This window comes from Ornithorhynchus anatinus, chromosome 15, assembly GCF_004115215.2.
Source record: "Ornithorhynchus anatinus isolate Pmale09 chromosome 15, mOrnAna1.pri.v4, whole genome shotgun sequence".
NCBI lineage: Eukaryota > Metazoa > Chordata > Mammalia > Monotremata > Ornithorhynchidae > Ornithorhynchus > Ornithorhynchus anatinus.
This window is the reverse complement of record NC_041742.1, coordinates 842,000-868,644: the sequence shown is the minus strand read 5'-3', so window position 1 is coordinate 868,644 and position 26,645 is coordinate 842,000. Positions and strand designations below refer to the sequence as shown.

General features: G+C 65.6%; 2 protein-coding genes across 12 annotated transcripts in view; both read left to right on the top strand.

The window, feature by feature from the left end:
* The first annotated feature begins 679 nt into the window (after window positions 1–679).
* Window positions 680–7,175, top strand: SPATA20 (spermatogenesis associated 20). Of its 3 annotated transcripts, XM_039914239.1 has the most exons (17): window positions 680–781; window positions 1,934–2,075; window positions 2,290–2,354; window positions 2,526–2,680; window positions 2,915–3,058; window positions 3,186–3,387; window positions 3,482–3,612; window positions 3,735–3,839; window positions 3,954–4,028; window positions 4,246–4,458; window positions 4,543–4,735; window positions 4,935–5,103; window positions 5,327–5,535; window positions 5,844–6,043; window positions 6,175–6,255; window positions 6,678–6,883; window positions 7,046–7,175. In XM_039914239.1, the coding sequence occupies exons 2-16, from the start codon at window positions 1,966–1,968 to the stop codon at window positions 6,846–6,848; spliced, it is 2,223 nt and encodes a 740-aa protein (XP_039770173.1). In that variant the 5' UTR covers window positions 680–781; window positions 1,934–1,965; the 3' UTR covers window positions 6,849–6,883; window positions 7,046–7,175. The 3 variants fall into 3 exon arrangements, with proteins under 3 accessions (XP_039770173.1, XP_028935448.1, XP_028935449.1); XM_029079615.2 differs by lacking the exon at window positions 7,046–7,175 and having other exon boundaries at window positions 6,678–6,909; XM_029079616.2 differs by lacking the exon at window positions 7,046–7,175 and having other exon boundaries at window positions 684–781; window positions 1,937–2,075; window positions 6,678–6,909.
* Window positions 7,176–14,913: 7,738 nt separating this feature from the next.
* Window positions 14,914–26,645, top strand: part of CACNA1G (calcium voltage-gated channel subunit alpha1 G) — a 58,386-nt gene continuing 46,654 nt past the window's right edge. For 6 of the 9 annotated variants that reach the window (XM_039914144.1, XM_029079712.2, XM_039914146.1 and 3 more), the window contains exons 1-4: window positions 14,917–15,184; window positions 22,750–22,861; window positions 23,351–23,484; window positions 25,145–25,242. In XM_039914144.1, coding sequence (XP_039770078.1) covers window positions 14,958–15,184; window positions 22,750–22,861; window positions 23,351–23,484; window positions 25,145–25,242 — 571 coding nt within the window. In that variant the 5' untranslated portion in view covers window positions 14,917–14,957. Of the gene's footprint in view, window positions 15,185–22,749; window positions 22,862–23,350; window positions 23,485–25,144; window positions 25,243–26,645 lie in introns of all 9 variants that reach the window. The other 3 variants (XM_029079714.2, XM_039914147.1, XM_029079710.2) reach the window with 2 other exon arrangements.

Below are 26,645 nucleotides of genomic sequence, written 5' to 3'. Positions count from 1 at the left end.
CGCCGAGACACTCCCCCTTTCTTTCTAGGACACAGCCCTACGTCTTGCAGCCTTAGCCTCGCCCCCGGCACCCCATGTTTCAGGGTGGCCTTGCCCCCTACGTACTCGGCCCCCTTTTTCCTCCTCCACCCGGCTCTGCTTCCAGCCCCCTTCGCATTCGAGTCTTCCTCCATCCCCCCCCACGCCGCCTTGGTCCAAGGTCACCATGCTGGGAAGAGGGGCCTTTCGGCGCCTCCTGTCACAACTTTGGGTGGGATGGATTGGGTCTGGCCTGACAGAAGACTCCCCTCGCCGCCCTCCCAACCCCCTTCTTCTCCATTGGATTCTATCTTCTTTCTTTTAGTTTTTTGGGGTCTGTCCACTTTGTTGGACGGGTCTGAATTTCCACTTTCTCCACGCCACCCCCTCTCGACCCCTCCCCCCGAACACACACATGACCCCGGGGTCACTCGATTCTCTCCTTGTCCTGGACAGCATCCCTCTATCCCTCGCCTTCCCCCTTCTCATCCAAATGTCCGAATCTCACTCTGGTTATACTGTGGAGTCCCCCCCTTCCCTCCCCCTTCCAGGAGGACGCCCCCCACCCCAACCGCCCCACCCTCACGTCATGGGGGGGGGGGCAGCTGTTTGCAGGGAAAATAGGGACGTTCCATCCATTGTGAACGGGCTCCACCTCACAATGTCACTCCCCTTCCCCACCTCCCGAGCTGGACAAGAGGCTGGGGACCCCGGGAGAAGAGCGAGGACCAGATGCCAGAGCCTCAGTGGAGGGCTAAGGACGGTGAGTACTGCCCCAGTTTTAGTGGGAGTCAGGAGAGTGGACCGACCAAGGGTCTGGGGGAAGGTCTTGCTGGACCTGGGGTCCAGGAGGCTGGCAGGGTGGTCTCGTGGGGGTGGGAGGAAAAAATCATGAACCTGGAAGTCAGAGGAGCTGGGTTCTAACCCTGACTCTGCTGGGTGACCTCGGGCAAGTCACTTACCTGGGCTTCAGTGACCTCATCTGTAAAATGGGGATGAAGACTGTGAGCCCCACGTGGGACAACCCGATTACCTTTTATCTATCGCAGCGCTTAGAACAGTGCCTGGCATTTAACAGTTATAATAATAATCGTTACTATTAAAATGGGGATTAAAGCCTACTCCTTTCTAGTTAGACCGTGAGCCCCAGGTGGGAGAGGGACTGTGCCCGACCCGATTAAGTTGTATGTACCCCAGTGCTTAGAACAGTGCTTGGTGCAGAATAAGCATTTAAGAATTACTATTTTTAAAAAAAGAGGGCTGGGGTAGAGGAAGGGAGAAGCTAGAGAGTAATAGAGAAGGGAGCTGATGGGGTGGGAGGGCTAGGTGAGTCGGGCAGGGGGCTGGAATAAAGCAGCGTGGCTTAGTGGAAAGAGCACGGGCTTGGGAGTCAGAGGTCGTGGGTTCTAATTCCCACTCCGCCACTTGTCTGTTGTGCGACCTTGGGCAAGTCACTTAACTTCTCTGTGCCTCAGTTACCTCATCTGAAAAACGGGGATTAAAAAATGTGAGCCCCACGTGGGACGATCTGATGACCCTGTATCTACCCCAGCGCTTAGAACAGTGCTCAGCACGTAGTAAGCACTTAACAAATACCATAATTATTAGAAAGGGAGAGGGGCCTGGGAGACAGAAGGAGGAAACTGTGGGGAAGGGGAGGGGGCTGGGAAGAGAGCTGAGGAGAAGGAGGGGCTGCATCATTTTCCTCCTCCACCTGGCTGATGAAGCGCTAGCGCGGGCACACACGCGGGCACACAGGTGGGCACATACACGTGGGAGCTCGAGTCCCCCCTCCTCGCCCGGCCCTCCCACCGGCTCTCCCACGATTCCGACAGAGACCCCGAGGGGTTGATGGGGCCTTGGCTTCTCGTTCCCCGCCAGCCAGCAGGTCCACACTTGTGCCCGTCTCTCTCAGCAGCGTGTCTCTGAAAGCGTGGGCCCTCTAGCATGGCCACCGAAGGGAGGGGTCAGGAGCCCAGAGGCCCCCGCCCCCCCAACCGCCTGGGGCAAGAGAAGTCACCTTTCCTGCTGCAGCTTGCCTACAGTCCGGTGGACTGGTGAGCGACCGGCCGGCCCCTCCACGGACTCCCTTAGCCCTCCTCTCCCCACCCCCCGCCTCTCATAGCCCGGATCTCCCCATCCCCTGGGCCAACGGCCTTCCCTCCCGCGACCCCCTCTCCCTCCCCTCCCTTCGGCGTTGGATCCCAGCCCCAGGCTTGGTGGGCCTTCGGGCCTGGGTGGCTCAGCACCCAGGAGTCTTCTTTGACCCAGGTTCCCGTGGGGCCAGGAGGCCTTTGACAAGGCAAAGAAAGACAACAAGGTGATCTTCCTGTCAGGTAAATCCAGGCGTCCTGCCCCACCCTGCCTCCGCCTCCTCAGCTGGGGGGTGTGGGGTCTCCCTTCCCTGCGTCCACCAACCCCTGGGAGTCGGGGAGAGGGGGTCGGCGGGTCCGGGGTTTCCCTGCGGTCAGCCGGCGCCCGTCCCCCCTTTCTCCCCGACCTGACAGTCGGCTACTCCACCTGCCACTGGTGCCACATGATGGAGGAAGAGTGTTTCCGGTGCCCGGCCATCGGCCGCATCCTCAGCGACCACTTCGTCAGCATCAAAGTGGACCGGGAGGAGCGCCCAGACGTGGACAAGGTGTACATGGCCTTTGTGCAGGTCTGAGCGGCGGCGCTGGCCCGGGAAACGGGGACTGGGGGGCACCGCTGGTCAGGGGGCGATGGCCAAGCTCGTATAGATGAGGAGGTAGTGTAGACGATGCAGCCGTGCGGTGGTAGGCCAGAGATGTGCGGAGAAACAGGGCCGCCCCTCGCCCTCTTCCCCCTTCTCTCCTCCCTTCCCTACCTTCCATCTTCCTCTTCCCATCTTCCTCTTCCCCCCCCCAAACTCCAGACCACCAGCAGCGGTGGGGGCTGGCCCATGAGCGTGTGGCTGACCCCCAGCCTCCAGCCCTTTCTGGGAGGCACATACTTCCCCCCCGAAGACGGCGTGTCCCACATCGGCTTCCGCACCATCCTGCTGCGCGTCTTGGAGCAGGTGGGTAAGGGGACCCGGGTGAGGCCGGGATCCGGGCGGCCCCCCGGGGAAGGGCCGGAGGGCCCCAGGCTCCCCGTCCCTCTTCACCCCGGCCCGGGACTCAGGTCCCCTCGCCGTCATCCCCCAGTGGAAGCACAATCGGACTTCGCTCTTGGAGAACGCCCAGCGTCTCACGGAGGCCCTCCAGGCCAGGTTGAAAATGGCGGCCGGGGCCAGAGAGGAGCCGCCCCCGGCCGAAGAGGTGTCCGACCACTGCTTTCGCCAGCTGGCCGATGCCTACGACGAGGAGTACGGGGGTTTCGGGAACGCCCCCAAGTTCCCCAGCCCAGGTCAGTGATCCGGCAGCTCGGACTGCCGGCCCGCCCCGCACGGGTGCATCGCCCTCGCCGGGCCGGGTCCCGACCCTCCGACCCCTCCCCACAGTGAACATCACCTTCCTCCTGACGTACTGGGCCCAGCGCCGCAGCTTGTCCGAGGGGTCCCAGGCCCTGCACATGGCCCTGCACACCCTCAAGATGGTGGCCCACGGCGGGATCCGTGACCACGTCGGGCAGGTGGGACCCGGGGAGAGCGGTGGACGGGGAGGAGACCTGTGGCCATTCTCTCGGGGGTGGCTCGGGTACGGGTGACTTACGGTGACCCGGCCTGGGGCTCTGACCCCCGGCTCGGCCCACAGGGCTTCCACCACTACTCCACCGACCAAGGCTGGAACGTGCCCCACTTTGAGAAGATGCTGTCCGACCAGGGACAGCTTGCCGTGGTCTACGCCAAGGCTTTCCAGGTACCGTGACCCTTGATCCCTGACCGCTGGCTCCAGGCCCTTGGTCCCCGAAGCCCTATAGCTCCGGAACATCGAGGCCCTGATCCGTCCCCTTGCTTCACCCCCCCCCCCCAGGTCTCCGGTGACCAGTTCTTTGCCGATGTCGCCCGAGGCATCCTGCTCTATGTCTCCAGGGATCTGAGCCACAAGGTGAACCATGGTGGGGGCCGGACGTGGGGGCTGGGGGCTCCGAGCCGTCCCTGCAGAGCGTAGGGGGTTCCGTCTACCTCTCCTGGCCCCCCAACCCAAGCAGCTGTGCCGCTGTCCCGAATGCCTCCCCGCCGCCCACCCCCCCGTGTACGCACACACCCTAGCACCAGCCTCGGGTCCGACCGTCCCCCCCCCCCCGCCCCCTGCTCCTCCGCAGTCGGGCGGCTTCTTTAGCGCAGAGGACGCCGATTCGTTCCCGGATGCGGGGAGCTCGCGGCGTAAGGAAGGGGCCTTCTACGTGTGGTCAGCGGCTGAGATCCAGCGGCTGCTGCCGGAGCCCATAGTGGACGCCACGGAGCCCCTGACTCTGGGCCAGATCATCTGTCACCACTACGGAGTGAAGGAAACGGGGAACGTTAGCCCCACTCAGGTGAGGGGCAGGGGCTGCCCCGGAGGGAGGGGGGAGCCGGCAGGGGGAAGGGCGGTCGGGAGCTGAGGCCCAATTCTGTCTCAGGATCTTAACGGGGAGCTGCAGGGGCAGAACGTGCTGACCGCTCACTACTCCCTGGAGCTGACCGCCGCCCGCTACGGCCTGGGCGTGGAGCCCCTCCGGGCCCTGCTGGCCACGGGGCAGAAGTATCTGTTTGAAGTCCGGAGCCAGCGGCCACGGCCTCGTCTGGACACCAAGATGCTGGCCGCCTGGAACGGTCAGTGAGGAGCGGGGAGCCCCGCCCCACATACGTACCCAAACCCAAGGTCAGAGGGCGGCAGGACTACTAAGGAGTGTGGCGGCAAGGGGTCTGAGGAGTGAGCGGGAGTTGGAAGGCAGACCGGGTGCTGCCTGGGAGCAGGGGCCGTGACCCAGGTGATCGGACCCCCCTCCTCTCCTCCCCTCCTCCCCCGCAGGACTCATGATCTCTGGCTTCGCGCGGGCAGGGGCCATTCTGGGCCAGGAGGACCTGGTCCAACGGGCCATCAGCGGGGCCACCTTCCTGCAGCGCCACCTCTCAGACCCCGGCAGCGGGCGACTGCTGCGCTGCTGCTACGTGGGCCACGACCAGGCCGTGGAGGCGAGGTGGGTGGGCGTCCGAGACCCCCCTCGGCCGCTCCCCGGCTCGGCACGGAGCCCGTTGCGGGGCCAGGGCCCCTGCCGGCCCTCCTGTCCTTTCCCCTCCCCCTCTCCCCACTTTTTCCTTCCCCTCTCCCCACTCCTCCTCCTCTCGTCTCCCTGGGGGGCTCCGGGGTGGAGGATCCTGGGGGGATCCCTCCTTCAGTGGACCCCCTCTCCGGTCCCACAGCTCCCAGCCCATCTGGGGCTTCCCGGAGGACTACGCCTGCGTGATCCAGGCGCTGCTGGATGTGTACGAGGCCTCGGGGGACACAGCGTGGCTGGAGTGGGCCCTGCAGCTGCAGAGCACGCAGGACCGGCTCTTCTGGGACCCGCAGAGCGGAGGCTACTTCTGCAGTGATCCCGAGGACCCCTACCTGCCCCTGTGCTTAAAGGATGGTCAGCCAGGAGACCGAGGGCCAGCGGGTGGGACCGGGGAGGGACTCGTGGTAGGGAGATCCAGAGGGACGGTTCGAAGGGGCAGCCCGGGACTGACCCTCCGCCGGCCGTGAGTGTCCCAACTTTAACGTTTGAGCCCGGAGAGGACGAGGGACGGCCCGGGGTTGGGGGGAGCTCCGAGAAGAAAGAAGTCAAAGGATGGAAGGGGGAGACGCAGGGACAACCACGCCCCCTCCCCGGGTGGCTGATCAGAAGGGGCGAGGCCTCGATCTGAGCATCCGTGGCTTCCCTCCTCCCCCCCTCCCCAGACCAGGATGGGGCAGAACCCAGCGCCAACTCGGTGTCCGCCAGCAACCTTCTGCGGATAGTGGGCTTCTCGGACCGCAGAGACTGGAAGGACGAGTGTGTCCAGCTGCTGGCGGCCTTTTCGGGCCGGCTTCTCCGGGCCCCCGTGGCGCTGCCCGAGCTGGTCCGGGTCCTGGCTACCCACCAGCAGTCGCTCAAGCAGGTGGGCGGTGAGGGGCCAGGCTGAGGAATGGGAAGAAGCTGGGGCGGGGAGGGGGGTCTCCAAGCCGGACACTGTGGCAGTCTCAAGAGGGAGCCGATCAAACCCCCGTGCTCTCCCCTAATTCCCACTAGGTGGTCATCTGCGGGGACCCACAGGCTCGGGATACCCAGGCTCTGCTCCGCACGGTCCACTCCGTGTTTGTGCCCAATCGGGTGAGTCCGGACACCGCCGTCCCCCTCGCCCTCCACCGCCCCAGACCCCCCATCGCCCCCATCCCTCACTCCAGTGGGCCAAGAGCTTCGTCATCCGGTCGCGCGCTGTGCTCCCAGCCTCAGCCCCGACCGCAGGGAGAGCGTTGACTGATGAAGCTGCGATCCGACCTGAACGGGCGATTAATCACTCGGCATTAATGCAGGACTAAGGGGGCGGGAGGGGAGGGGCGGAGAGGGAAGGTGCCACCCCTCCATCCTGTGCTCCATCTGCCACCTCCATCTCCCTGACCTAACGCGACTCCTCGGTCCGCTGCCCATTCATTCCCCAGCGCTCTCCAGCTCCGAAGACCCCTCCTCGCTGACCCTCTCCGGCCCTCCCCCCAGGCTAACCCCCTGCCCTCTCTGTCTCCCCGGTGGTCCAGGTGCTGATCCAGGCCAATAGCAAATCCTCCGGTTTTCTCTTCCGCCAACTCCCCTTCCTGGCGTCGCTGAGCCAGTGGGAGGGAGAGGCCACGGCCTACGTCTGGGAAAACGACGCCTGCTCCCTGCCCATCACCTCCCCACGGGTCCTGCGCAAGTTCCTACAGAAGTGACTTTCCGGGCCCGGGAACCTTGGCTCGGCAGGGAGGTTTGAATAAAGTCCCCGAGGTCCCAGCGGCGTGGATCTTCTCAGGGTTGGGGCTGCCCAATCCCCGACCTGTGGTCCTTTCCCTTTCCTCCTTCCGCTTCCCCTCCACCATCCTCCCCGCCCCCCGCCAGCCCCACTCTCCCCTCTCTTCTCTGCCCACAGCTTCTGGAAGGAAGCCGATGCAGGGGCTCAGATCTGCTACCTCTGGCCACCCGGATCCAAACGTCAGGCTGGGTTCTCAGCCGCCGGGGAAGGCCCTTAGCTCTGTAGTACAGCCACGGTATGTAATGAGCATCTTCTGTGAGCAGCTGGTTCTGGGGAGGCGTGTGAGAGGCTCTCTGTGGGAGAGAGTTGGTGGTGAGTGGGGAATGCAGGGGGGGCTTACAGCTCCGGAGGAAACGGACAGTCAGGCTCGAGGCCACCCCGGCCCCTTTCTAAGGAGAAACGAACCCCTAAACCCCCTCAGCTTCTCATGAACTCATTAGGCATGGTGGCTAATGTCCGGGCCTGGGAATCAGAAGGTCAGTGGGATCGAGTCCTGCTTCCGCCACATCTGCTGTGTGACCTCGGGCAGCTTACTTCACTTCTCTGGGCCTCAGGTAGTCATCTGTAAAATGGGGAGTGAGACCGTGAGTCCCCCGGGGGACAGGGACCGTGTCCAACCCGATTTGCTTGCATCCCCCCGAGCGCTTACCACGGCGTCTGGCACATAGTAAGCGCTTAACAAATACCAAAGGGATTATCACTATCTCCGCGGCGGGGCCGGCCGTTCTGTGGTCAGTGAGGAGAGAGGCTGAGCCTGGGGTGCCGACATTTTTTAGGTCCAGCAGGAGGAGGTCGGGGATCCCAATCCAGCCCACTCCCCACCTTCCAGTCCCCCGGGAGCAGTAAGCGGGTAGGGGACCGAGGTCGCCACTGCTCGGCGGGTGGCTTCTCGGAGCCGGCCCCGGGGTCAGGTCCGGGGCCTTGGGCGCCGACTGTCCGCCCACTCGCTCTCCCCCACCCACCTAGGCCTGCCCTCCCTCCCGCTGAATCGTCCTTTCATCTTGGCATTGATGTCCCCATCAATGGGGCCGGGCACTTTGAGCGGCCGGGGTGGGGGAGGGGAGGGGCTGGGGAGAGAGCAGGAGCAGCTGGAAACGCGTGGGGGGAAGATTATCCACGTGGGGGAGGTGCAGCCGCCCCACCCCACCCTCGGTCGGCTGCTTTCTACTGGCTCTGCGTGGGGGCGGGGCCCGTTTTCTCATCCACTTTCCTTTCCCGATCGGGTCGGGGGGGACCAGGTGGGTCATCCGCCCAACCCCCTGAGCCATTTTTTTTTTTGGCGGGGGGTGTTACTGCCCTTCCGAATCAGTGGCGTTAGCCAGCCTGACGCCCGGCCAGTCCTTCCTCCATTCCAGTGCCGCCGGCCCTGGCGAGGTCATCTGGTCCATTCCTCTGCCGTCAAACCTAATCCAGGTATTGTCCTCCTTGCCCCGGCCTGGCCCAGCCCGGTTTTCGTTTGCCCCGAAATTCGTTTCCTTAATCTTCACCTCACCCTCTAGCTCTCCCTTTGGTATGTGCTTTCCAGTGATCCCCGACCCCTCCTCCCCCCACCCCTCCCAGCGTCGGGAGCCGCTGGGCAGACTGGTCTCCAACCCTTTCGTTGGGGCGAGGGGGCACCCGCGGCCCTGGGAGAGCCCGGGCCCCCCTCGGCCCGTCTCATCTAGAAGTACTGCGGTGGCTCGGTGGAAAGAGCCCGGGCTTCGGAGTCAGAGGTCGTGGGTTCGACTCCCGGCTCTCCCGCTCGTCAGCTGGGTGACTGTGGGCGAGTCGCCTCACTTCTCTGTTCCTCAGTTACCTCATCTGTAAAACGGGGATTAACCGTGAGCCTCACGTGGGACGACCCGATGACCCCGTAGCTTCCCCAGCGCTCGGAACGGTGCTCTGCACATAGTGAGCGCTTAACAAATACCAACATGATCATTATTACCGTGCGGCCCAGTGGAACGAACCCGGGGCTGGGAGCCGAGGACCTGGTCTCTGATCCCGACTCGGCCACTTACCTGCCGCGTCACCTTGGGCAGGTCACTTACTCTATCTCTCACTTCCCTCGTCTGCAAAATGGCGATTCGGTACCGGGACTCGGAGCCCCCTGTGGGACCTGATTAGGACAGTGTTCGGCACATAGGGCATAACAAATACCGCAATTATTATCGTTATCTACGGCTGCTCCTCGCTCCCCAGAGAGGAACAGTGTGCGTTTCTAGGAGCGGGGAGGAGGACCCCCGTTGCTGTGGGGAGGAGAAGGCGGGATCAAGTGTGGACTGCCGGTCCACCCGATTATCGGCCATCGCGGCCCACGTTGCTGCCGAGGACTGAATCTGGGCCGGGCTCGACCTCCTCTTCCAGGGGAGAGGGACTCGGCACGGCTGGGTTGGCAGACAGGCGGCAGGAGGGCGTGGGATCACCGCCCCGCTACCCGCCGTCTCCTTCGTAAGTCATTGCTCCGCCCTCCTGCCCTCCGGGGCCGGGCACGGGGCCTGAGGGGGCTGACCACTTGACCAGGCTGCCCCTCCCTGCGGCCGTTCCGGGAGCCGGCGGCCTGCGCAGCCCAGGAACCCGAGGGACGGAACGGGCCGGAGGGCCCAGCCGTTTCCCGGGGAGGACGAGGGCCGGGCGAGACAGAGCCTGGTTCCCGCCTTAACGGGTTGTCCGCTGGGCTCCCACCTGCTGGGAGGCGACACCACGGCTGTGGAGACTCTGTCCATCGGTCCTTGCCTACAGGGACAGGCCTGTTCCCGCCCTCCCCATGACCTCCAGGCGCTGCTTGGTACTGGAATGGACGTGTTCGCCACGGTGCCTGGGCTAGCTTTCGATCGGCCTCTTGGTCCCTCAGAAAAGCAGCCCTCATTCCCGACCGCCACACGCCAGGCTGGTCCGTCCGCTGCCGCCGTCTCTCGGCAGTCCACGACCAAAAGCCCTCCTGACGGCCACAGGCCAGACTAGTGTCCCGCAGGGCGTTGGCAGTGCAGGCCGGGGGAAGGGGGTTAGGCCAGTGGTAGTGCTTGGTAGGACGCCGTCGCTGTCCTGTCCCTTCCGGGTCGTCTACGCCCTTGGATCCGTACCCTTTAAGCGCTCCGTATTCATCTCGCCCCCCTCTCGGCCCCACGGGACCCGTGAACGTATCCGTAATCTATTCGCTTATATTAACGTCTGTCTCTCTTTTGACCGTAAGCTAGTTCTGGGCCGGGAACCGGTCTACCAACTCTGTCGTATCGGACTCTCCCAATAATAATAATAATAATAATGTTGGTATTTGTTAAGCGCTTACTATGTGCAGAGCACTGTTCTGAGCGCTGGGGGAGACACGGGGGAATCAGGTCGTCCCACATGGGGCTCACGGTCTTCATCCCCATTTTACAGGTGAGGTAACTGAGGCCCAGAGAAGTGAAGTGACTCGCCCACAGTCACACAGCTGACAAGTGGCAGAGCTGGGATTCGAACCCATGACCTCTGACTCCAAAGCCCATGCTCTTTCCACCGAGCCACGCTGCTTCTAATCGCTCCCAAGCGATTGGAACGTCGCTCTGCGCACTGTAAGCGCTCACTAAATACCGGCGTCGGGGGGAGGGAAAGCAGGACGGGGACAATGAGGGAGGGGCGAAGGGACGAGACGGTGGCAGGGTTGGGGTCAGCGCCATCAGGTTCCCAATTGCTACTGAGGTCCCCGCGGGGGCCCCTTCCTCTTTGCGATCCGACGACTCTCCAGGTGGTTGACCTCCTCCCCTTTCCCGCCTCCATTCCTCTTTCCCTTCCCCTCCTCGCCGTTCCCCCCAGCTCCATCCAGTTCTCCCTTTGGATCGTCCCGGCGGTCCTCAGCCCCTTCCCCGGTGGGTGCCGAGGTTGGGAAGGGAAAGGGGGTGACCGGGTGGGAAAGGGGGAGTCACGGATGGAGAGAGAGTGTGTGTGTGTATTGGGGGGGGGGGGGGTGTCCCAGAACTGGATAGGGGGCGAAGGCCTGAGCGACAGCGGTCAACCGAGGGCCCGGCTCTGCAAAGGTGTCAGACTGTCTGAAAGCGTAAACGATCGGGCCCAGAAAGGCCGAGGCCGAGCCCGCCTCCACCGCGGGGCCGCCGGGAACGGGGACAGCTGCCGTCCGCTGGAGGGAGCCGGACGCCCGGCTCATTAACATGCAATTTTAATGAACCTCGTTTGCATATTCGGTGGCGCCGCTCTCCGCAAAGAAGCGAGAGTGGGAGCCCCGCATCTGGCCGGCCGGGCAAGGGGGAGGGGGCCGAGAGGCTCGGACTTCATCCTCCACCTCGGGCCCTACTTGTCCCTCCACCCCACGGACCCGCCGTCCGGCGAGCCCCTGGACAGATGCGGGGTCGCGTTCCTTCCCCGAGCTCTTGGGAGGCGAAGGATGACGATGACGACGACGACGACTATAACCGCGGTATCCGTTAAGCTCTTGTTATGGGCCGGGCACCGTACTGAGCGCTAGGGGGGATGCGGGCAAATCGGGTGGGACCCCGTCCCGGTCCCACGGGGGCCTCGCGGTCTCAATCCCCATTTTACAGAGGAGGGAACTGAGGACCGGAGAAGTGAAGTAAACTGCCCGAGGCCACACGGCAGATGAGTGGCAGAGCCGGGATTCGAACCCACGGATCTGCTGACTCGCGGGCCCGGGCTCTGTCCACCTCGCCACCCCCTTCCCGAGTTTTCTGGGCCCCGCGGCTTCAGAACAGCTCTCCCCGATCTAACCGCCGTCCTTCTCGCCGTGGGGATTAAAAACAACCATCCCGGCATTTCTCAAGCGCTTACTGTGTGCCAGGCCTCGGGCTCGAAGCGGGATAACGAGATCGGACACAGTCCCCGACTCACGGTCTAAGAGGGAGGGAGAGTAGGGGTTGGGTCCCCGGTTGACGGAGGAGGAAACTGAGGCACCGAGACGTCCCCGAGTGGCTCGCCCAAGGTCACCCCCAGGCGGGACGTAGACCCGGGCCCCCTGATCGCCACGACCGCCCTCTCTCCGAGGAATAAGCCAGAGGGAAGGGAAGGAGGGGTGAGGGGTGGCGTTCCTTTGCCCCCCCCCTCCTCCCCCTGCCCCCTGCCCTCTGCTCTGTCCTCGGTCCTGGAGCCTCCGGAAAGGCGGGGTGGGGTCCGCGGGCTCGGAGGGAGCCCCGGTCGAGGCGGGGGCGGCGGATCTAGGACACGGGTGGGGGGGGCGGGGGGAGGCGGAGAGACGGGGGAGGGGGCGGGACGCCTCTCCACCGACCTCTCCCCGGGAGCCAACTCCGCTCCCCCGCCGGGCCCGGGGACCCTCGGGAAAGAGGGAAGGGGCTTCATTCCGCGCCCCCCCCAGGGGCTCCCCAGCTCTGGGGGCCCCCCACAGCTGTACGGACGCGCCACCCCAATCTAACGATAATAATGATAATGGTTTTAAGCGCTTATTCCGGGCCAGGCCCTGGAATGGTAACGGTGTTAAGCGCTTCCAGCGTGCTCGGTCTAGGTGCTGTGGTCTCCTTCCCACCGTTCTCAACCCTGGGCGGGGGCAACGTGATCGGGTTGGGTCTCGTGGTGCTCCCGGTCATAACGCCCAGTTGACAGATGAGGTGACGGAGGCCCGGAGAAGTTATGTGACTGCCCGGAGTCACCCAGCTGCCAAGGGGCGGAGCCGGGATACTGGCCGCTCCCGGCCTCCCGGGCACCCCGGACCCTAGGTCGCCGGGGGAGGAGGCCGCCTCCCCTTCCCCTGGGGCCGCAGTCCCAGCCCCGGATCCCACGGTCCTCGTCCCGTCCCCAGCCTCAACTCCCGACCTCTCCGGAGGCCTCGAGGGCCTGGCTCCCGCGGGGTCCTCCCTGGGTTTAGGAAGGGGCGCGCTCATCCTCCCGGCTCCAAGATGCGGCCTTCACTCCGTGGAAAGGGCGGGGGGGGTCCCTTCCTAAACCGGGAGCCAACTCCCCCTCCCCCCTCTCCTAGTCACCCCTGGGCCTCGCCAAGGTGTCTGGGGGGGGCCCCTCCCGAGTGCCACGCTCCTCGGTCCTCGTCTCCTCGGCCGGAGGCTGGGTTTATGTGTATCACCAACGCGTTATTCCTCCGAGACCGAAATGAGCAAAGCCCCTCTCCCCGGCCCTGCCCCTCCATCCCCGGTGGTCGCCCCGCCCCCGAGTTCCGCCTCCTCCCCCCGGCCCCGTCCCAGGCCGCGGTCCCCGTCCGCAGCCCCCAGCTCGGTCCCGGCCTCCACCCCATCGAGCCTCCGGGACCGCCCCCCCAAAACCCCGTCCGCGGGCTCCGCCTCCTCCTCTCAATTACGCCCCGCTCCTCGGTCCCCTTCCCCTCCAATCCCCAGCTCCGGTCCTCCTCGCGGTCCCCTCCCCCTGCTTACCCCTCCCCCCAAGCCCCGGCCCCGCTCCTCCGGCCCCAGCCCCCTTCTCAGCCCCCGCCCGGAAAGCCCTACCGCCCCCCCCCCAACTTGGGGACTGGTGATCTTGGGGGACCCTTTGGCAAAAATCCTTCTTCCCCTCCCCCGCCCCCCCCGCTGCTGTCGATCCCCCCCCCTTCCAAGCCCCCGCCGGCCGACCCCTTCCCCCTTTCATCCCGGGTTTCGGAGGTCGGGGCTCTCCCGGTCTGGGACGCGGCCTCTAGAAGCGGCAGGGGCCCGGGCGTCAGGAGGTCTTGGGTTCTAATCCCGGCCGTGCCACTTATCTGCCGTGTGACCTTGGGCAACTTACTTCCCTTCTCCGGGCCTCAGCGACCTCATCCGTGAAATAGGGATGGAGCCCGTGAGCCCCAGGGGAGACGGGGACCGCGTCCGACTCGATCTGCTCGTACCCGCCCCTGCGCTCAGCACGGTGCCTGGCACCTACTGAGCGCTCGAGAAACGCCATCGTCAGTGCGACCGTTAGCGGAAAGTGGAAAGAGCCCGGGCTTGGGAGCCCGAGGTCGTGGGTTCTAATCCCGCCTCCGCCCCTCGTCAGCCGTGCGCCTTGGGGCCAGTCACTTGGCTGGGCCTCATCTCTAAAATGGACTGTGCGCCCCGCGCGGGGCGGGCCGCTGACCTTGTCTCTACCCCATCATCACGATCGATGTATTTACTCATTGATTATTATCCCCACCCAGCCCCCCCACCCCCCGCCCCAGGCTCCCCCGTCGCCCCCCCCCCCCCGAGGCTCCCGGTCCCCGCCCCCCGAGGACCGGACGGCCAGTGGGAAAAGGAGGTTGGGATGAAGAGGGGGGATGGGGTCCCCCGCTGCCCCTGCCCGGGGTCGGGGCAGCCGGGGGGGGGCAGGGGGTGCCCCCCGCCCCGCGCCCCCCTCCCGCACTGCCACGGCGGGCGGCCAATGGGGAGGCGGCAGGGGGCCAACGGCCGGCGGCCATTGGCTGGCGGGGACGGGCCGGACGGGGCAGGGGCGGGGCCCGGCGCTTGAAGTTGGAGTGAGGGATCCAGCTGTGCGCTGCGCCGCGCTGCGCTGCGCTGCGCGCTCTCCCTCCCTCCCTCCCTCCCGCCTCGGGCCCCGGGACCAGGCGGCCGCGGCCTCGACGCCCCCTCTCCCGTCCGGAACGACCCCCGCCCCGCCTCCCTCCTCGCCCCTGCGGTGGTTAGGAGGGGGGGGGGGAGGAGAAAGGATCCGCCCCTCTCCCCCCACCCCCTTTCCCGCAAAATCCCCCCACCCGGGAGGACCCTGCCCCCCGGCCCCCCCAGCCCCCGCCGAGGCCCATGCTCGACCCTTAGGCTTGGATCCCGCCCTCCTGGGCGAGGGAGGGAAGGGGAGAGCCGACCCCCCGACCGTCCCGGCCCCCCGCCTCCATCCGCCGAGCCCTCCCCGGCTCCCGCCGGCCGTGCGGGGAGCGCAGAAGCCCCGCACCCGGAGCCGGAACAAAGTGAGGAGGAGCCGGGCGACCGACGGAGGGGGAGAGGCGAGCGGCCCCGGGCCGGGGGGCGTCGAGCGGTCCGGAGCCCCGGGCGGGCAGCATGCCCCGAGAGGCGGGAGGGCCAGGGCTGGCCCGGCCGGGCCCCCGCCCGGACCCCCCGGCCGTCTGAGAGACCCCCACCCCCTCCCTCGCCCCTCGCCCCGACCCGGCCGGAGGATGGCAGAGAAGGACGGAACCGAGGAGCCCGGTCAGTGTCGGACCTTCGTGCGGCTCAACGACCTGTCCGGGGCCGGGGGCCGGCCGGGCCCGGCCGACAGAGACGCGGCCAGCGCCGGCTCGGAGACCGAGGGGCTGCCCTATCCGGCCCTGGCACCGGTGGTCTTCTTCTACCTGACCCAGGAGAGCCGCCCGCGGAGCTGGTGCCTTCGCATGGTCTGTAGCCCATATCCTTGCGGGAGGGGGGGGTCAAGCGGGAAGCGGGGAGGGGTGGGGGGGGACAGGTGACCCCCGGGGACGGCGGCCGAGGGGACACCGGGGGCGGGTCGCTTAGGGAGATGCCGGGGGAGAGGGGGAGGCGGGCCGGGGGGTCGCCACCCCGATTGGCCTCGGGATCCGGACGGGAAGGAGAGGGGAGCCGTGGCGGGGAGGGGGACCCGCCGCTCGTTTGGGGGGCTGGGGGCCTCCGGATGTGTGGAGGGGGGGGGTCGCAGCCGTCCAGATGTGGGTGTTTGGGGCTGGAGGGGGAGAGAGGTTGGCGCAGCCCTCCGGGCGCGGCGAGCGAGGTTCGGAAGTAGCGGGTCCCCCTGGGCGATGGGGAATCGGATTGTGTCTCCCGGAGGATCGGGTGGGGGGCGGGGAGGGGATCTCGGGGATTGGAAGCAAGTCTCCTGCCCCCCACCCACCCCTTCCCACCCCCCTCCCACCCCCCTGCAAAGTTTGCGCAGGACTCCGGGACTCCAACGGGCCCCGCGCCCCGACACCTCTGTCCGACCGGTCGGTGCTCCCCGAGCGGGCGGGAGGCATCTGGGGGCAGGGGGTGGGGGTGGTCCCCGGCTCCCGCCTCTTCCCCCCCCCCACACACCCCCCTCCCCCGCTCCCCCCGCATCTTGGAGTCACAACAAGGAGATTCCGCCGGCGGCCGATGGCAGAGTCCGAAAATGAGAACAAGATGGGGACGCGGAAAAGAGCGGGGGGAGGGGGCGAGGGGAGGGGGAAGGGAGGCGTGTGCGCCCCTAAAGCGGGAATGGAGCCTCGGGCGGGTCCCGGGGCAAAGATGGGGGGGTGCGGCCCGGGGGGGGGGACAGCCCTGGTTGGGGAGGGGGGCAAGGGGGAATGCCGGCCGGGTCCCTCAGCCCGAGGAGTTGGGCTGGAGGGCGGAGAGGCTGCAGAGGCCCGGTGGGGTGGGGGGTGTCTCTGGTTTGATCTGAGCGAGGGCCCCCCCCTCCTACGTTATGCCAACCCAGGACCCCCTCCCCAGCTCCCTCTCCCTGCGCTGGACCCCCCCCCCTTGACCGGCGGCGAGAATTGGTGGGGGCCTCGGCGGGACCCCCAAAGCGTGGAGAGCCAGGCCGGGGATGCCCGGGGGGGAGGGGGAGAGAGAGAGGGAGAGTGTGTGTGTGAGTGTGGTGTGTGCAGCTCCCCTCCCTCGAGGTTGCCCCGGTATTTTCCGCTCGGAATGGGGGAGGGGGTGCTGCCCCGGGGGGTCTCCGAGCGTGAAAGTGAATTATATCCTGTCGTTTCCCTCTCACGTCCCCCCACCGGCTGAGGATCCACAGGGAAGTCCCGCCCCCCACCTCTCGCTCTAATTCCGATCCAAAGAGCTTCGGTATAACGTTTTGGGGGGGGGGGGGGTCGGGGAAGGCGGGGCTTGGCCCTTCCCCTCGCCCCGCGCTATCCCCCTCCTCCCCCTGGCATCCCCCTTCCTTCTCACCCCCCTCTTCTTCTCCGTCCCAAGTGTCCCCCCCACCCCCCCGACCTTCCCCTTTCCCCCCAGACAGGGAGGAAAACGAAATCGCGCCAAGTTCATTAGGAGCCCAGGCTTGGGGGGATTCTTCTAGCCCCGCTACAGCTCAACCTCTGCATTTCTCCGCTGAGACCCCCAGAGCTTCCCCCTCCCGTGCGCAGGGTTGGGGGCGGGAGCGCCCGAGTTCTCCGGCATCCCGGCCCCTCCCCTCCCTCCCCTTCCCCGTCTAAACCCCCCGCACCGTGGCTACCTCTCCTCGGGTCCTTTGGCCTCGATTCCTTTTAACCCGGGGCGGGGTTTGGGGGGTGGGGGTGGGGGTGGCCCCGGAGGGATGAAGAATCCCGGATGGGTGTTGATCTGGCTTCCCGGGGCCTCGTTCTGGGCTGAATCCCTTCCCGGGCCTCAGTTTCCTCCCAGCGAGAAGAGACTCGGACGGTCCCTGAATGGGGCGGGTGGGACACAGGAGCTAAGAAGGCCCCCCGTCTCATCCTGAACTAGGGGCCTAGAGGCACCGCGGGCCTCCCCCCTCCGCCGACCCCCGGCCTGCTGAGCTGGACGTCCAGAGGAGGGTGCCCCACTGAGATGGGAGCTACCAACCCCCCCGCCCCCCCAAGCTGTGGCCCTCGCCCACCTGCCCATCAGCACTCCCCCTCACCGCCCCCTCCCAGGGGAGCAGGCCGGCCCCCGCCTGGATGGAGGGGGGGGGGTGGTGACAGGGAGCCAAGTGGCCCGGGTCTTGGGGTGGGGGCCGGGTCCCGGGGAGCCAGACCCCTCCTCCTCCCTCCTCTTCCTCCTCCTCCTCCTCTTCCTCCTCCTCCTCCTCCTCTTCCTCCTCCTCCTCCTCTTCTCCTCCTCCTCCTCCTCCTCTTCCTCCTCCTCCTCCTCCTCTCTGGCTTTAAAGGGAGCGTCTTTCTATTTCCAACTGGCAGCCCTCTGGCTGCTCGGAGGCTGGGAATTTCATCCCGCACTTGGCGAGTCTCTCCCTCTTTCCCTTACTCTGCATCCCCTCTCGGCCCCCTCCCCTCTTCTCCCCACTCCTCCCCCTTCCCCATTTCCCCTCCCGTCCCGGCCTTCCTCCTCCTCCGGCGCCCAGCTGCCACACCCCGGGCCCCTCCCCTGCCTCGGGGCCCGGCGGGTGAGGGGGGGCCCGCGGCGGAGCCCTCCCCGACCCTTGGCTCTCTTTCTCTCCGGGGGTGGGGAGGCGGGGGGACCCTCCGTCCACCCAGCCGGTGCGTGCGGCCGGGCGGCGATGGGGGCCGGGGGCAGGTCAGGGGCAGCCAGCTAGTAGCCCTTCCCCCTCCGCCCCCGCCACTCACTGCGCCTGTGACTTCGTGGGAGCCGGCGAGCGCCTTCCCCAGTGCCCCCCTCCCCTCCGTGGGTCCCCGCCGGCCGAAGGGGATCCTGAGCACTCCCTCTCCAGCCTGCTGGGTCCCATCTGGAAGTTTGTGTAGGAGTCTTTCCAAGAGCGGGAGCCCAGCACAGCTTTTCCTCATTTAAAAATCCCAGGCTGGCATTTGAGGTCCGGGGAAGGGGGAGCCGGGGGGGGGACGGGACGACGGGGGGGACGGGACGCAGCCAGGGGGCCGGGGGGAGGGGGACGGGGAGTGTGCCAGGATCGGCAAGAGCCCTAATGGCTTCCAGAAGTGAGTGTGTGAGTGTGTGTGAGACCGTGTGCGTCATTGTGCGTGTCTGGGGGGGGTCGGCGGGGAGGGGCGGGGGAGGAGGCCGGCTGCGGGGCCACCGGCCCCTGGAGAGTCCCCGCCTGCCCGCGACCCCCCTCGGCCGGGGAAGCGGCCCCCCAGCCCCACGTCGGCCCGGCAGAGGAAGGCCGGAGGGCCAGCCTTGGCATCCCGGGGACGGGGAGCTCCTGGCCACCCTCGCACCTTCGGGCCTGGACCCTCTTCGAAGGGCCGGGGATCTCCCGCCCTGCCCTTCCTCCCTTTTCTCTGCCACTCCCCAGCCTCGTGGGCACACGCGTACGTGGACCCCCACACACAGGTACTGTCGCACCCTCTGGGCGCACCCAGGCGCACTCACTCGCTCTCGACTGTACGGTCCGGGAAACCGAAGGCCCCGACCTCGAATCCCCCGATTCTTCCACCCGCGCTCTTTCCGCCAGCCCGCACATCTTTGTACGGAGCCTCTCCGAGTGTGTCTCGGTGTGGGTGTGTGGGTCTGCGTGCCCCTCTCTTTGTCTGGATGTGTGTCTGCTGAGTCTCCGCTGGATCTCCGGGGCCTCGTCTCTGTGTCTCTGCTGCGTCCCTGCGTGTCGCCGGCCTTTGCTGCATCTCCTTTTTAATTCGGCGGGTAATCTCATTTCAGCCCGCACCCACACACCGAGGGGAGGGGAGGAGAGGGGGGGATCCGGGAGGGGTGCGAGTGAGGTCGGGCCCAGGCGGGGGCTTCCCCTCCGACGGACCGCCCCCCCCCCCTTTGTACTCTGCCCACGGCTGTTCTTCCATTCTCCTGTCTCGAAGCCCGGCTATCCGGATGTCTTCCCTTTGGTCAGTCCTGCCCTTCTCCTGTCCCGGGTGGGGACGGTGGAGAAGAGGAAGAGGAGGAGGGTCTCCCGGGTCTCCAGTGTGAATGCCCCCCTCTTCTGCCCCCTCTTCACCCAACCCCCTCGGCCATGCAGCTGGCTCTGGGGAAGCAGGAGCTAATGACGTCCTACGGGGAGGTAGAAATTGGGGAGGGGACGGGGGTGACCGCTCCCGGTCCCCTCCTCGTACCCTCCCCTTCTTCTTGCGAGCGGGGGGTTGGGGGATTCCCTTTCCCCCTCCCCCCACGCTCCCCCTAGCCCCCATCAGTTTCAGATCCTCTGGGGCTCAGCCTGGACGGTCGCCATGGTAACAGCGGTCATGTGACTGCACAGGTCTCTCCTGGTTGCCATAGCGACCTATCGGCGCTCGCGCGCGGATCTCCCCTCCCCAACCCCGTTGCTATGGGGATGAATCACATGGTTCTGCCCCCCCAAATTGTAACCTGTAAGACCTCCTCTCTACTGTCCCCTAGCCTAGGGGCAACCGCACGGGGTCTGGATTTGGGGGGGTAGGGGTTTCTAATCACCTCGACCACAGGGCCACACCGCCTGGTGACACATCCTCCCATCACCATAGCAACAGGGGAACATCGCCTAGTGACACGCTCCCCTCCTTCCCAGATCTCATGGAAGTCAACCCAGGGAGGTGGGGGGCGGTCCAAGGGGGGGGTCGTCTGGGGCCGGTTGGCACCCAGGGCCCGAGACCAGACCTGGAGAAGGGGGTGGGATGGTGAGGCGATTTGAGTGGAGGGGGGGGGCGCGGTCCCTGGAGGAGGGACAGAATGAACCGGAGCTCTTCTCGGGGGCGAGGGAGCTGGGTCGGCCCCTGGGCGCTTGAGAGACAGCTGGAGGAGCAGACCTCGGCGTCTGCCGTGCTTCCCTTCCCCTTTCCTCCTCCCTGGCCCTCCTCTTCTCCGTCCCTCTTCCTCCCTCTCCTTTCCCTCCCTTTCCCCCTCCCACCCGCCCTCTTCTTCAACGGCCAGCCCTGCGGCGGCCTCCGTGACTCACGCCACACCCCTCGGGGTTTCATTCATGGAAACTGCCGGGGTCAATAAATGCCACCTGCCTATTTTAGTTGCAGTTAGAGGGGGGACGAGATGGAGGGGGAGAAAGAGGGGGCGACTCATTTTTATCCTGCCCCGCTTTGACCTGGCCGACCCCTCTCGCACCTCCCCGACCCTGCTCGTGCCTGCTCACGCCTACGGGCTCCCGAGTGGGATGCGAAGGGAGATGCCGGGGCTGGGCCAGAGACTGGCCACCTCCTCCCAGCGCCTCAGCAACTCCTCCTCCTTTGCCCCGTCAGGGCAATTTATTCAACCGACCCCAGCCCTGAGGACGGGTGGGGCTGGTAGCGTGGGAGGAGGTATTAGGGGGATGGCACCCAGTTCCCAGTAGGTGGGCGATACTGCGATTGAGGACGTTGGGGGTCTGGTTTGGTAAGGATCAGGGAAGGGGGCTGGTGGTGGGACGAAGCGACGTTGAGTAACGTGGCGGGGGGAAGGTCGGTTAGGGGATTGGCGGGACGGGGCGTCCCCGTAACTCCCTGGAATGGGCTCCCACTCTCCCCCTTCATTTATTCATTCATATTTATTAAGCACTTACTGTGTGCAGAGCACTGTACTAAGCGCTTGGGAGTTCGCTTTGGGCAGGGATTGTCACTCTTTATTGTTGTATTGTACTTTCCCAAGCGCTTAGTACGGCCCTCTGCACACAGTAAGAGCTTACTAAATACGACTGAATGAACAAACGAAAGTACAATACAACAATAAACGGTGACATTCCCTGCCCACAACGAGCTCACAGTGGAGAGTGTGCTGTGAGTTTGTAGATCGTGAAGCCCTTGAGAACCTGGGATCATTCCTCCATATATCTTTTCCCTAGGTCTAAGAGCGGTGTTTTGCATACGGTACCCTCTGAATAAATAGGACCGTTACTACTGCCCTGGCTGACTTGGGTGCCGGGGATTCATGCCCCTGTGACCCCCCCCCTCCACCCGGCCCTGGGTGGAGAAGCAGCTGTGGGTGGGCGTGGGTTGACGGTGGGGCTGGGTGAGGGGATGGGATTGACGGGAGACGGGTGTGGTGTGACGGCCATCTCTGCTGGAAATTTATTATTATTATTATTGTTAGGGTCTAAGACAACTTCTAGAAAGGAAGGCCCAGATGGGATCCACTACCAGCAACCCCCTTCCCCAAGCGACACCATTCCTCCCAGAGCTGGGTCATTTTTCTGGCCTCCTGGTGAACCAAACCGTGTCCTCTGCCAGAGGCAGAAGAAGACTCTAAGTTTCTCCACGTCGGAAATCTCTTCTAATGGGTCACCCGCGCCACCTTCCCCCAGCATTCTCGGAGCCAGGGACCGCCCCCGTGCCCGGCCCCTGGATCGGAGCCTCCCCGGTTCCGTCAACATCACCACGTCATCAGTGCTCCGTGGGGGCCTGCCGTGTGCACTGCTCTGAGTGCTACTGTGTTCGGGGTGCTGGGCCGGGCCCCTTCTGCGGGCCGAGTGCTGTACCAGGTGTCTCCTGAACTCAGGGTGCTGTACTGGGCATCTGCTACGTGCAGGGAGCTGGACGGGGTGCAGAGCATTATACTACTGTGAGAATGGAGCTCAGGCCCGGATACACGAAAGCGTAGCCTGCAAGTAGCGAACCCCGTCGGCCCCTGCCCTCGGGGGCTCCTCTCTGGATAGAGGTGGGGCTGGGGTCCTGGGGGAGTGAGGAGTTGGGCCTCCTCCTCACCTCAACCCTCTCCTGGGACCCCGGTTTTCACGGAGGAAATGGGAGGGGTTGCAGGGAGAGCGAAGGGTCTGAGGAGAGGGTTAAGGCGCAGAAGATTAGGGAACTCGGCTGGGTGAGGCAGGAGAAGAAATGGAAGGGGAAGAAGGGAGGCGGAGTGGCAGGGTGAGCACGACCTTGGGGAGAAAGAGAAGGGCCTGACTTTGCAGCAGGAAGGATTTTATGCTTGCTATCAGGAAGAACTTCCTGGCCAGAAGGAGTGTGAAACTGGAACCGGGTGGTGTCTCGAAATCCCTGGCTGCGGGCACAATTCCCTCTATCACGGCCAGAGCGGGGGTAGGAGTGGGCAGGGGAATGGCCAAGATGCCTTGAGTTTTCTGCACTGCTGCGGGGTATGGTCATGTCCTCAGTTGGGGGGCGGGGGGCGGGCCGCCCTGGTGGGTAGGTGGAGTGGGGGTGGCCCCCGAGGCCTGGGAATGACCGGGGGAATAGGGGTACGATGTAGGCAGGAGGACCGACCTCTCTCTGCCTCCTCGACTTCTCTCAGCACGAGGGAAGCTTAGGAGGATGGTCCGTGGAGAGGTTGAAAGGTGGCCAAGGGCAGGAGATGGTCAGTGGGGGGTCAGGAGGAGGACGGGGTGATCAGTGGGAGGTGGTGAGGGGTTGATGGGAGGCGAGGGGGATCGAGAAAGGGAGGCGGTGGTTAGCGGCGGATGAGGAGGGGTCAGCTTGGGCCACCGCAGTTGGTTTTCCTTGACCTCGCCCCCACCTGGTTCGAGCGGGTCAGCATGTTGGTCATCCTGCTCAACTGTGTGACCCTGGGCATGTTCCAGCCGTGCGAGGACATCGCCTGTGATTCCCAGCGCTGCCGGATCCTGCAGGTTCCTTGTCTGGCCAGGGAAGGGGGTTGGGGAAGGGGGAGATCCCCACCCCCGCCGGGTCCCCAGCCTACGATATCGGCCCCTTCCCCCCCCTTCTCCCTCCTCCAGCGTTTCCATCTCCCCTCAGTGCTGCTCGCCTCCAGTCCCCACACCCACCCCGAGATCTCTCCCTTTTCTCAGGCTCCAAATTCCCTCCCATTTACAGAGCCCCAAACCCACCTGCCCCTCCCTCTCCCAGGCCCCCAGCCCCCTCGTCATCTGCTCCTCCCTCTCCCAGACCCTCGAACCCAGCCATCCTCCCTCCCTCTCCCAGACCCCCAATCCCTCTCCCACCTACCCCTCCCTCTCTCAGGCCCTCAAACCCACCGGCCCCTTCCTCTCCCAGGCCCCACCAGCCCTTCTCCCCCCGCCGCCACCACTCCGCGGCCGGGCCCCCAAGCCCTCCGGCCCCCTCCCCTGAAGAATCGGTCCTGGCTCCCCGTTCTCCAGGGCTTCGACGACTTTATCTTCGCTTTCTTCGCCGTGGAGATGATCGTGAAGATGGTCGCCCTGGGGATCTTCGGGAAGAAGTGTTACCTGGGCGACACCTGGAACCGACTGGACTTCTTCATCGTCATCGCAGGGTGCGGAGGGGTCGGGGGGGCGGGCGTGGAAAGGTGGGAAGGGGTGTCGGGGGGGCCGAGCAAGGAGCCCCTGAGGAGAGTCGGGCAGAAGGGCAAGGGGCAGATCGATTCCCGCTCTCTGTGTCTGCCCCTGCTGACTCCACCTTTGTCTCTGCCTCCTAAATTGAACTGCCACAGGGCCGTAGCCAAAAGATCCCCCTTCTTTTCCCTCTCTCCATCCCCCTTCCCTCCTCCTTTCCTCCTTCCCTTCTCTTTCCCACCCTCTCTCCTCCTTCCCCGCCCCGCACACTTAGGATTTGGCTGTCCTGGGCGCTCGGTCGGAACCCACAAACCTCCTCCGTGGGTTCACGGGCCGGGGGAAACTGAGAGGAAGGGGAAGGGTGGGCACAAAGCCTCTCCGAGAGCAGAGGGAAGGAGGACCGTCGCGGTGCCCCTGTGTGCGTCCCGTCCCGTTCCCCCCTCCCCGGGTCCTTGCCCTCCTCACCCCTATTGTCGTCCTGCCATCTTCGCTCTGCTTCTTGCTAAGTGATTTTTCTCTCTGCGCGGAGCCGGAGCGGTTCCCATCTGGGTCCCGTCACATTTGATTCGGATGACGCGGGGCAGGGGCGCCGCTGGAAGCAGCGTGGCCTCGTGGCAGGAGCAAGGGCTTGGGAGTCAGAGGACGTCGGTTCCGATCCCGGCGCCGTCACTTGTCTGTTGTGTGACCTTGAGCAAGTCTCTGTGCCTCAGTTATCTCATCTGGAACGTGGGGATTGATAACGGTAATAATAATAATAACTGTGGTATTTGTTAAGTGCTTACTGTGTGCCAGGCACTGTACTAAGCGCTGGGGTGGATACGGGCAAATCGAGTTGGACACGGTCCCTGTCCCCCGAGGGGCTCACAGCCTCAATCCCCATTTTACACGTGAGGTAACTGAAACACGGTGGAGCGACTTTCCCGAGGTCACACGGCAGACAAACGGAGGAGCCAGAATGAAGACTGTGAGCCCCAAGTGGGACAGGGACTGATTACTCGATGACCTTGTATCTTCCCCTGCACTTAAAACAGTGCTTGGCCCACAGTAGGCGCGTGACAAATATCACAGTTTTTATGACCGGTAGTAGACTGGGCCCGACTGTAGCAAGGAAGCGGGAAAGGGGAAGGGGCAGAGAGAGTCGAGGGTCCAGTCGGGCGAGGCAGGCCGAGGGGAGGGGAGAGGGTGTTCGGACTCGAGAAGGCCGGGATGCCACCCGCCCCCGTTTCGTCGGAGGATCGTCGCGTACGTGCTCCTGGCTTTCCCCATCCCTATCCGTAGGCGGTAGGTGAGGCAGCTTGGCCTGGTGAGGGTCTGGGAGCTGGAGGACTTGGGGTTCTCGTCCCCCTCCACTGGCCCGCTGAGTGACCTTGAGGTGGTCACTTCGCCTCTCTGGGCCTCATATTCCTCTTCTGCAAAATGGGGGTAAAGGTCCCTGACTCTCTCCCCCACCGTGAGGACGGGATGCCATCAAACAGGGAAGCGCGTGCGTGGCAGACCCGAGGTGCGAGATGGATGGCGTCCTTAGGCGCCTTGTCCCCGTGTCGGTCTGTGACGGCGACAGTCTGCCCAGGCCCCCCGCGCCTCGGCCGAGGCCCCGGTCGCCGTCCGGGTCACGGCTCGGCCTCCCCTCTGTCCCCGCAGGATGCTGGAGTACTCGCTGGACCTGCAGAACGTCAGCCTCTCCGCCGTGAGGACCGTCCGGGTGTTGCGGCCTCTCCGAGCCATCAACCGTGTGCCCAGTGAGACCCTCCCCCTTCCCGGTCCCTCCGTCTGGCCGGGGCCCAGCGCCGTGCGGGCAGGGGATGGGAGGCCCCCGAGAGTCCCCTCCTTCCCCTTGGCTTCCCCTCCGGGGAGTGGAGGTCTCGTCCGTCTCTCGTGGAGAGACCGGAGTCCCGGTCTCTGCCCTGGAGGTCGAGGCTCCTCCGTGCAGGCCCCCGGCCCCGGCCTCCCGCCGCGCCTCGGTCTGCCGCGGGGACGCGGGGAGGTTAAACCGGGCCGGGCGGACCAGAGCGGGGCCGAGGAAGACGATTAGGGACGGGCTAATCGCTGGGGCTCTGGGACTTAACCGCTGGGCCCGGAGGGGGACCTCTCCCCGCTTCACACGGGCTCTCCCGCCCCCTCCCCCTTCATCTTCCTGGCCCCGGGCGAGCTCTCGGGGGGTTTCCCAGACCCCGGGGGGCCTCCCGCCCTCTGGTTATCCGCCCCGGGCCACCGCAGCTGCAGCCGCAGCTCCATTATCTAAATTAAACGGCCGCGGCCGCGGCGGCACCGGAGACGCGCGGGCCAAAGCCACCTTGGCAGCCCCATTACCCCGCAGCCCCGACTGCAGGGTCTCTGCGCGTGTCTGTGTGTGTGTTTCTCTAGAAATGTTGGGGGGGGGGGCGGTGGGCTCGCCAACAGCGTGCATACCGCTTTGTGCATTCTTCGTGTGGACCAGTGCGTCTGTGTACCCGTGCGTTTGGGAGCGCGTGCGCCTATGTGTTACAGTGGAGTGTGTTACGGTAGTTCCCGTGTGTCATTTATAATACCCCACCCCCCGGCGCTCCCCCGCCCCGTTGACGGATGGCTGACTGTATCCGCCGCCGCCGTCTAACCGCGGGTGTAATTCCCTTAATGCGTTTGCAAATCTAGGATGATTGATCTGTGCTCGCGTCGCGGCCCCGGCGGGAGGGACGCAGAGGGGGTTGGGGTTGGGGGGGGGGCGAAGCCTGAGGGGGCGAAGTGGGGGGGAGGCGGGCCGGCCGGGTCAGGCCTCTGGAAGCGGCCCGGGGATGGGGAGGGGAGGCCGGAGGGGGACGAGAGACCCGCCGTGGGGTCCGGCCGGGTTCCGTCCCAAAATAGCCGCGGCGAGTCTGGTCGGGTTATGGAAACGAAACGCGGACACGGCCCGTCCTGACCCGCGGGGGCCTGGCCCGGAGGGACGCGGGGGTGGCGAGCGCCAGGTGAAGCGGCTTCGACACAAGGAAGAATCGATCACTGTCGGATCCCGGGGTGGGTTGGGGGTGGGTGGGGGGCTTCTGCTCCGACCGGGAGGCCGGGGGGGCGGGGAGGCTGGCCGGGCCGAAGGGGAAATGCGAGAAGAGGGCGCAAGGGCACTGGAGATGGCGGGGAGGGGTATCTGATGTTTCCTGCCTCAGTTTCC

What these genes read in the sequence shown, in the direction of transcription:
- SPATA20 (XM_039914239.1), top strand. Translation starts at nt 1,966, where the DNA reads ATGGCCACCGAAGGGAGGGGTCAGGAGCCCAGAGGCCCCCGCCCCCCC. An exon ending in TGTACATGGCCTTTGTGCAG is followed by an intron (nt 2,681 to 2,914) that starts GTCTGAGCGGCG and finishes CCCAAACTCCAG; the next exon opens with ACCACCAGCAGCGGTGGGGG. An exon ending in GCCCCTGTGCTTAAAGGATG is followed by an intron (nt 5,536 to 5,843) that starts GTCAGCCAGGAG and finishes CCCCCTCCCCAG; the next exon opens with ACCAGGATGGGGCAGAACCC.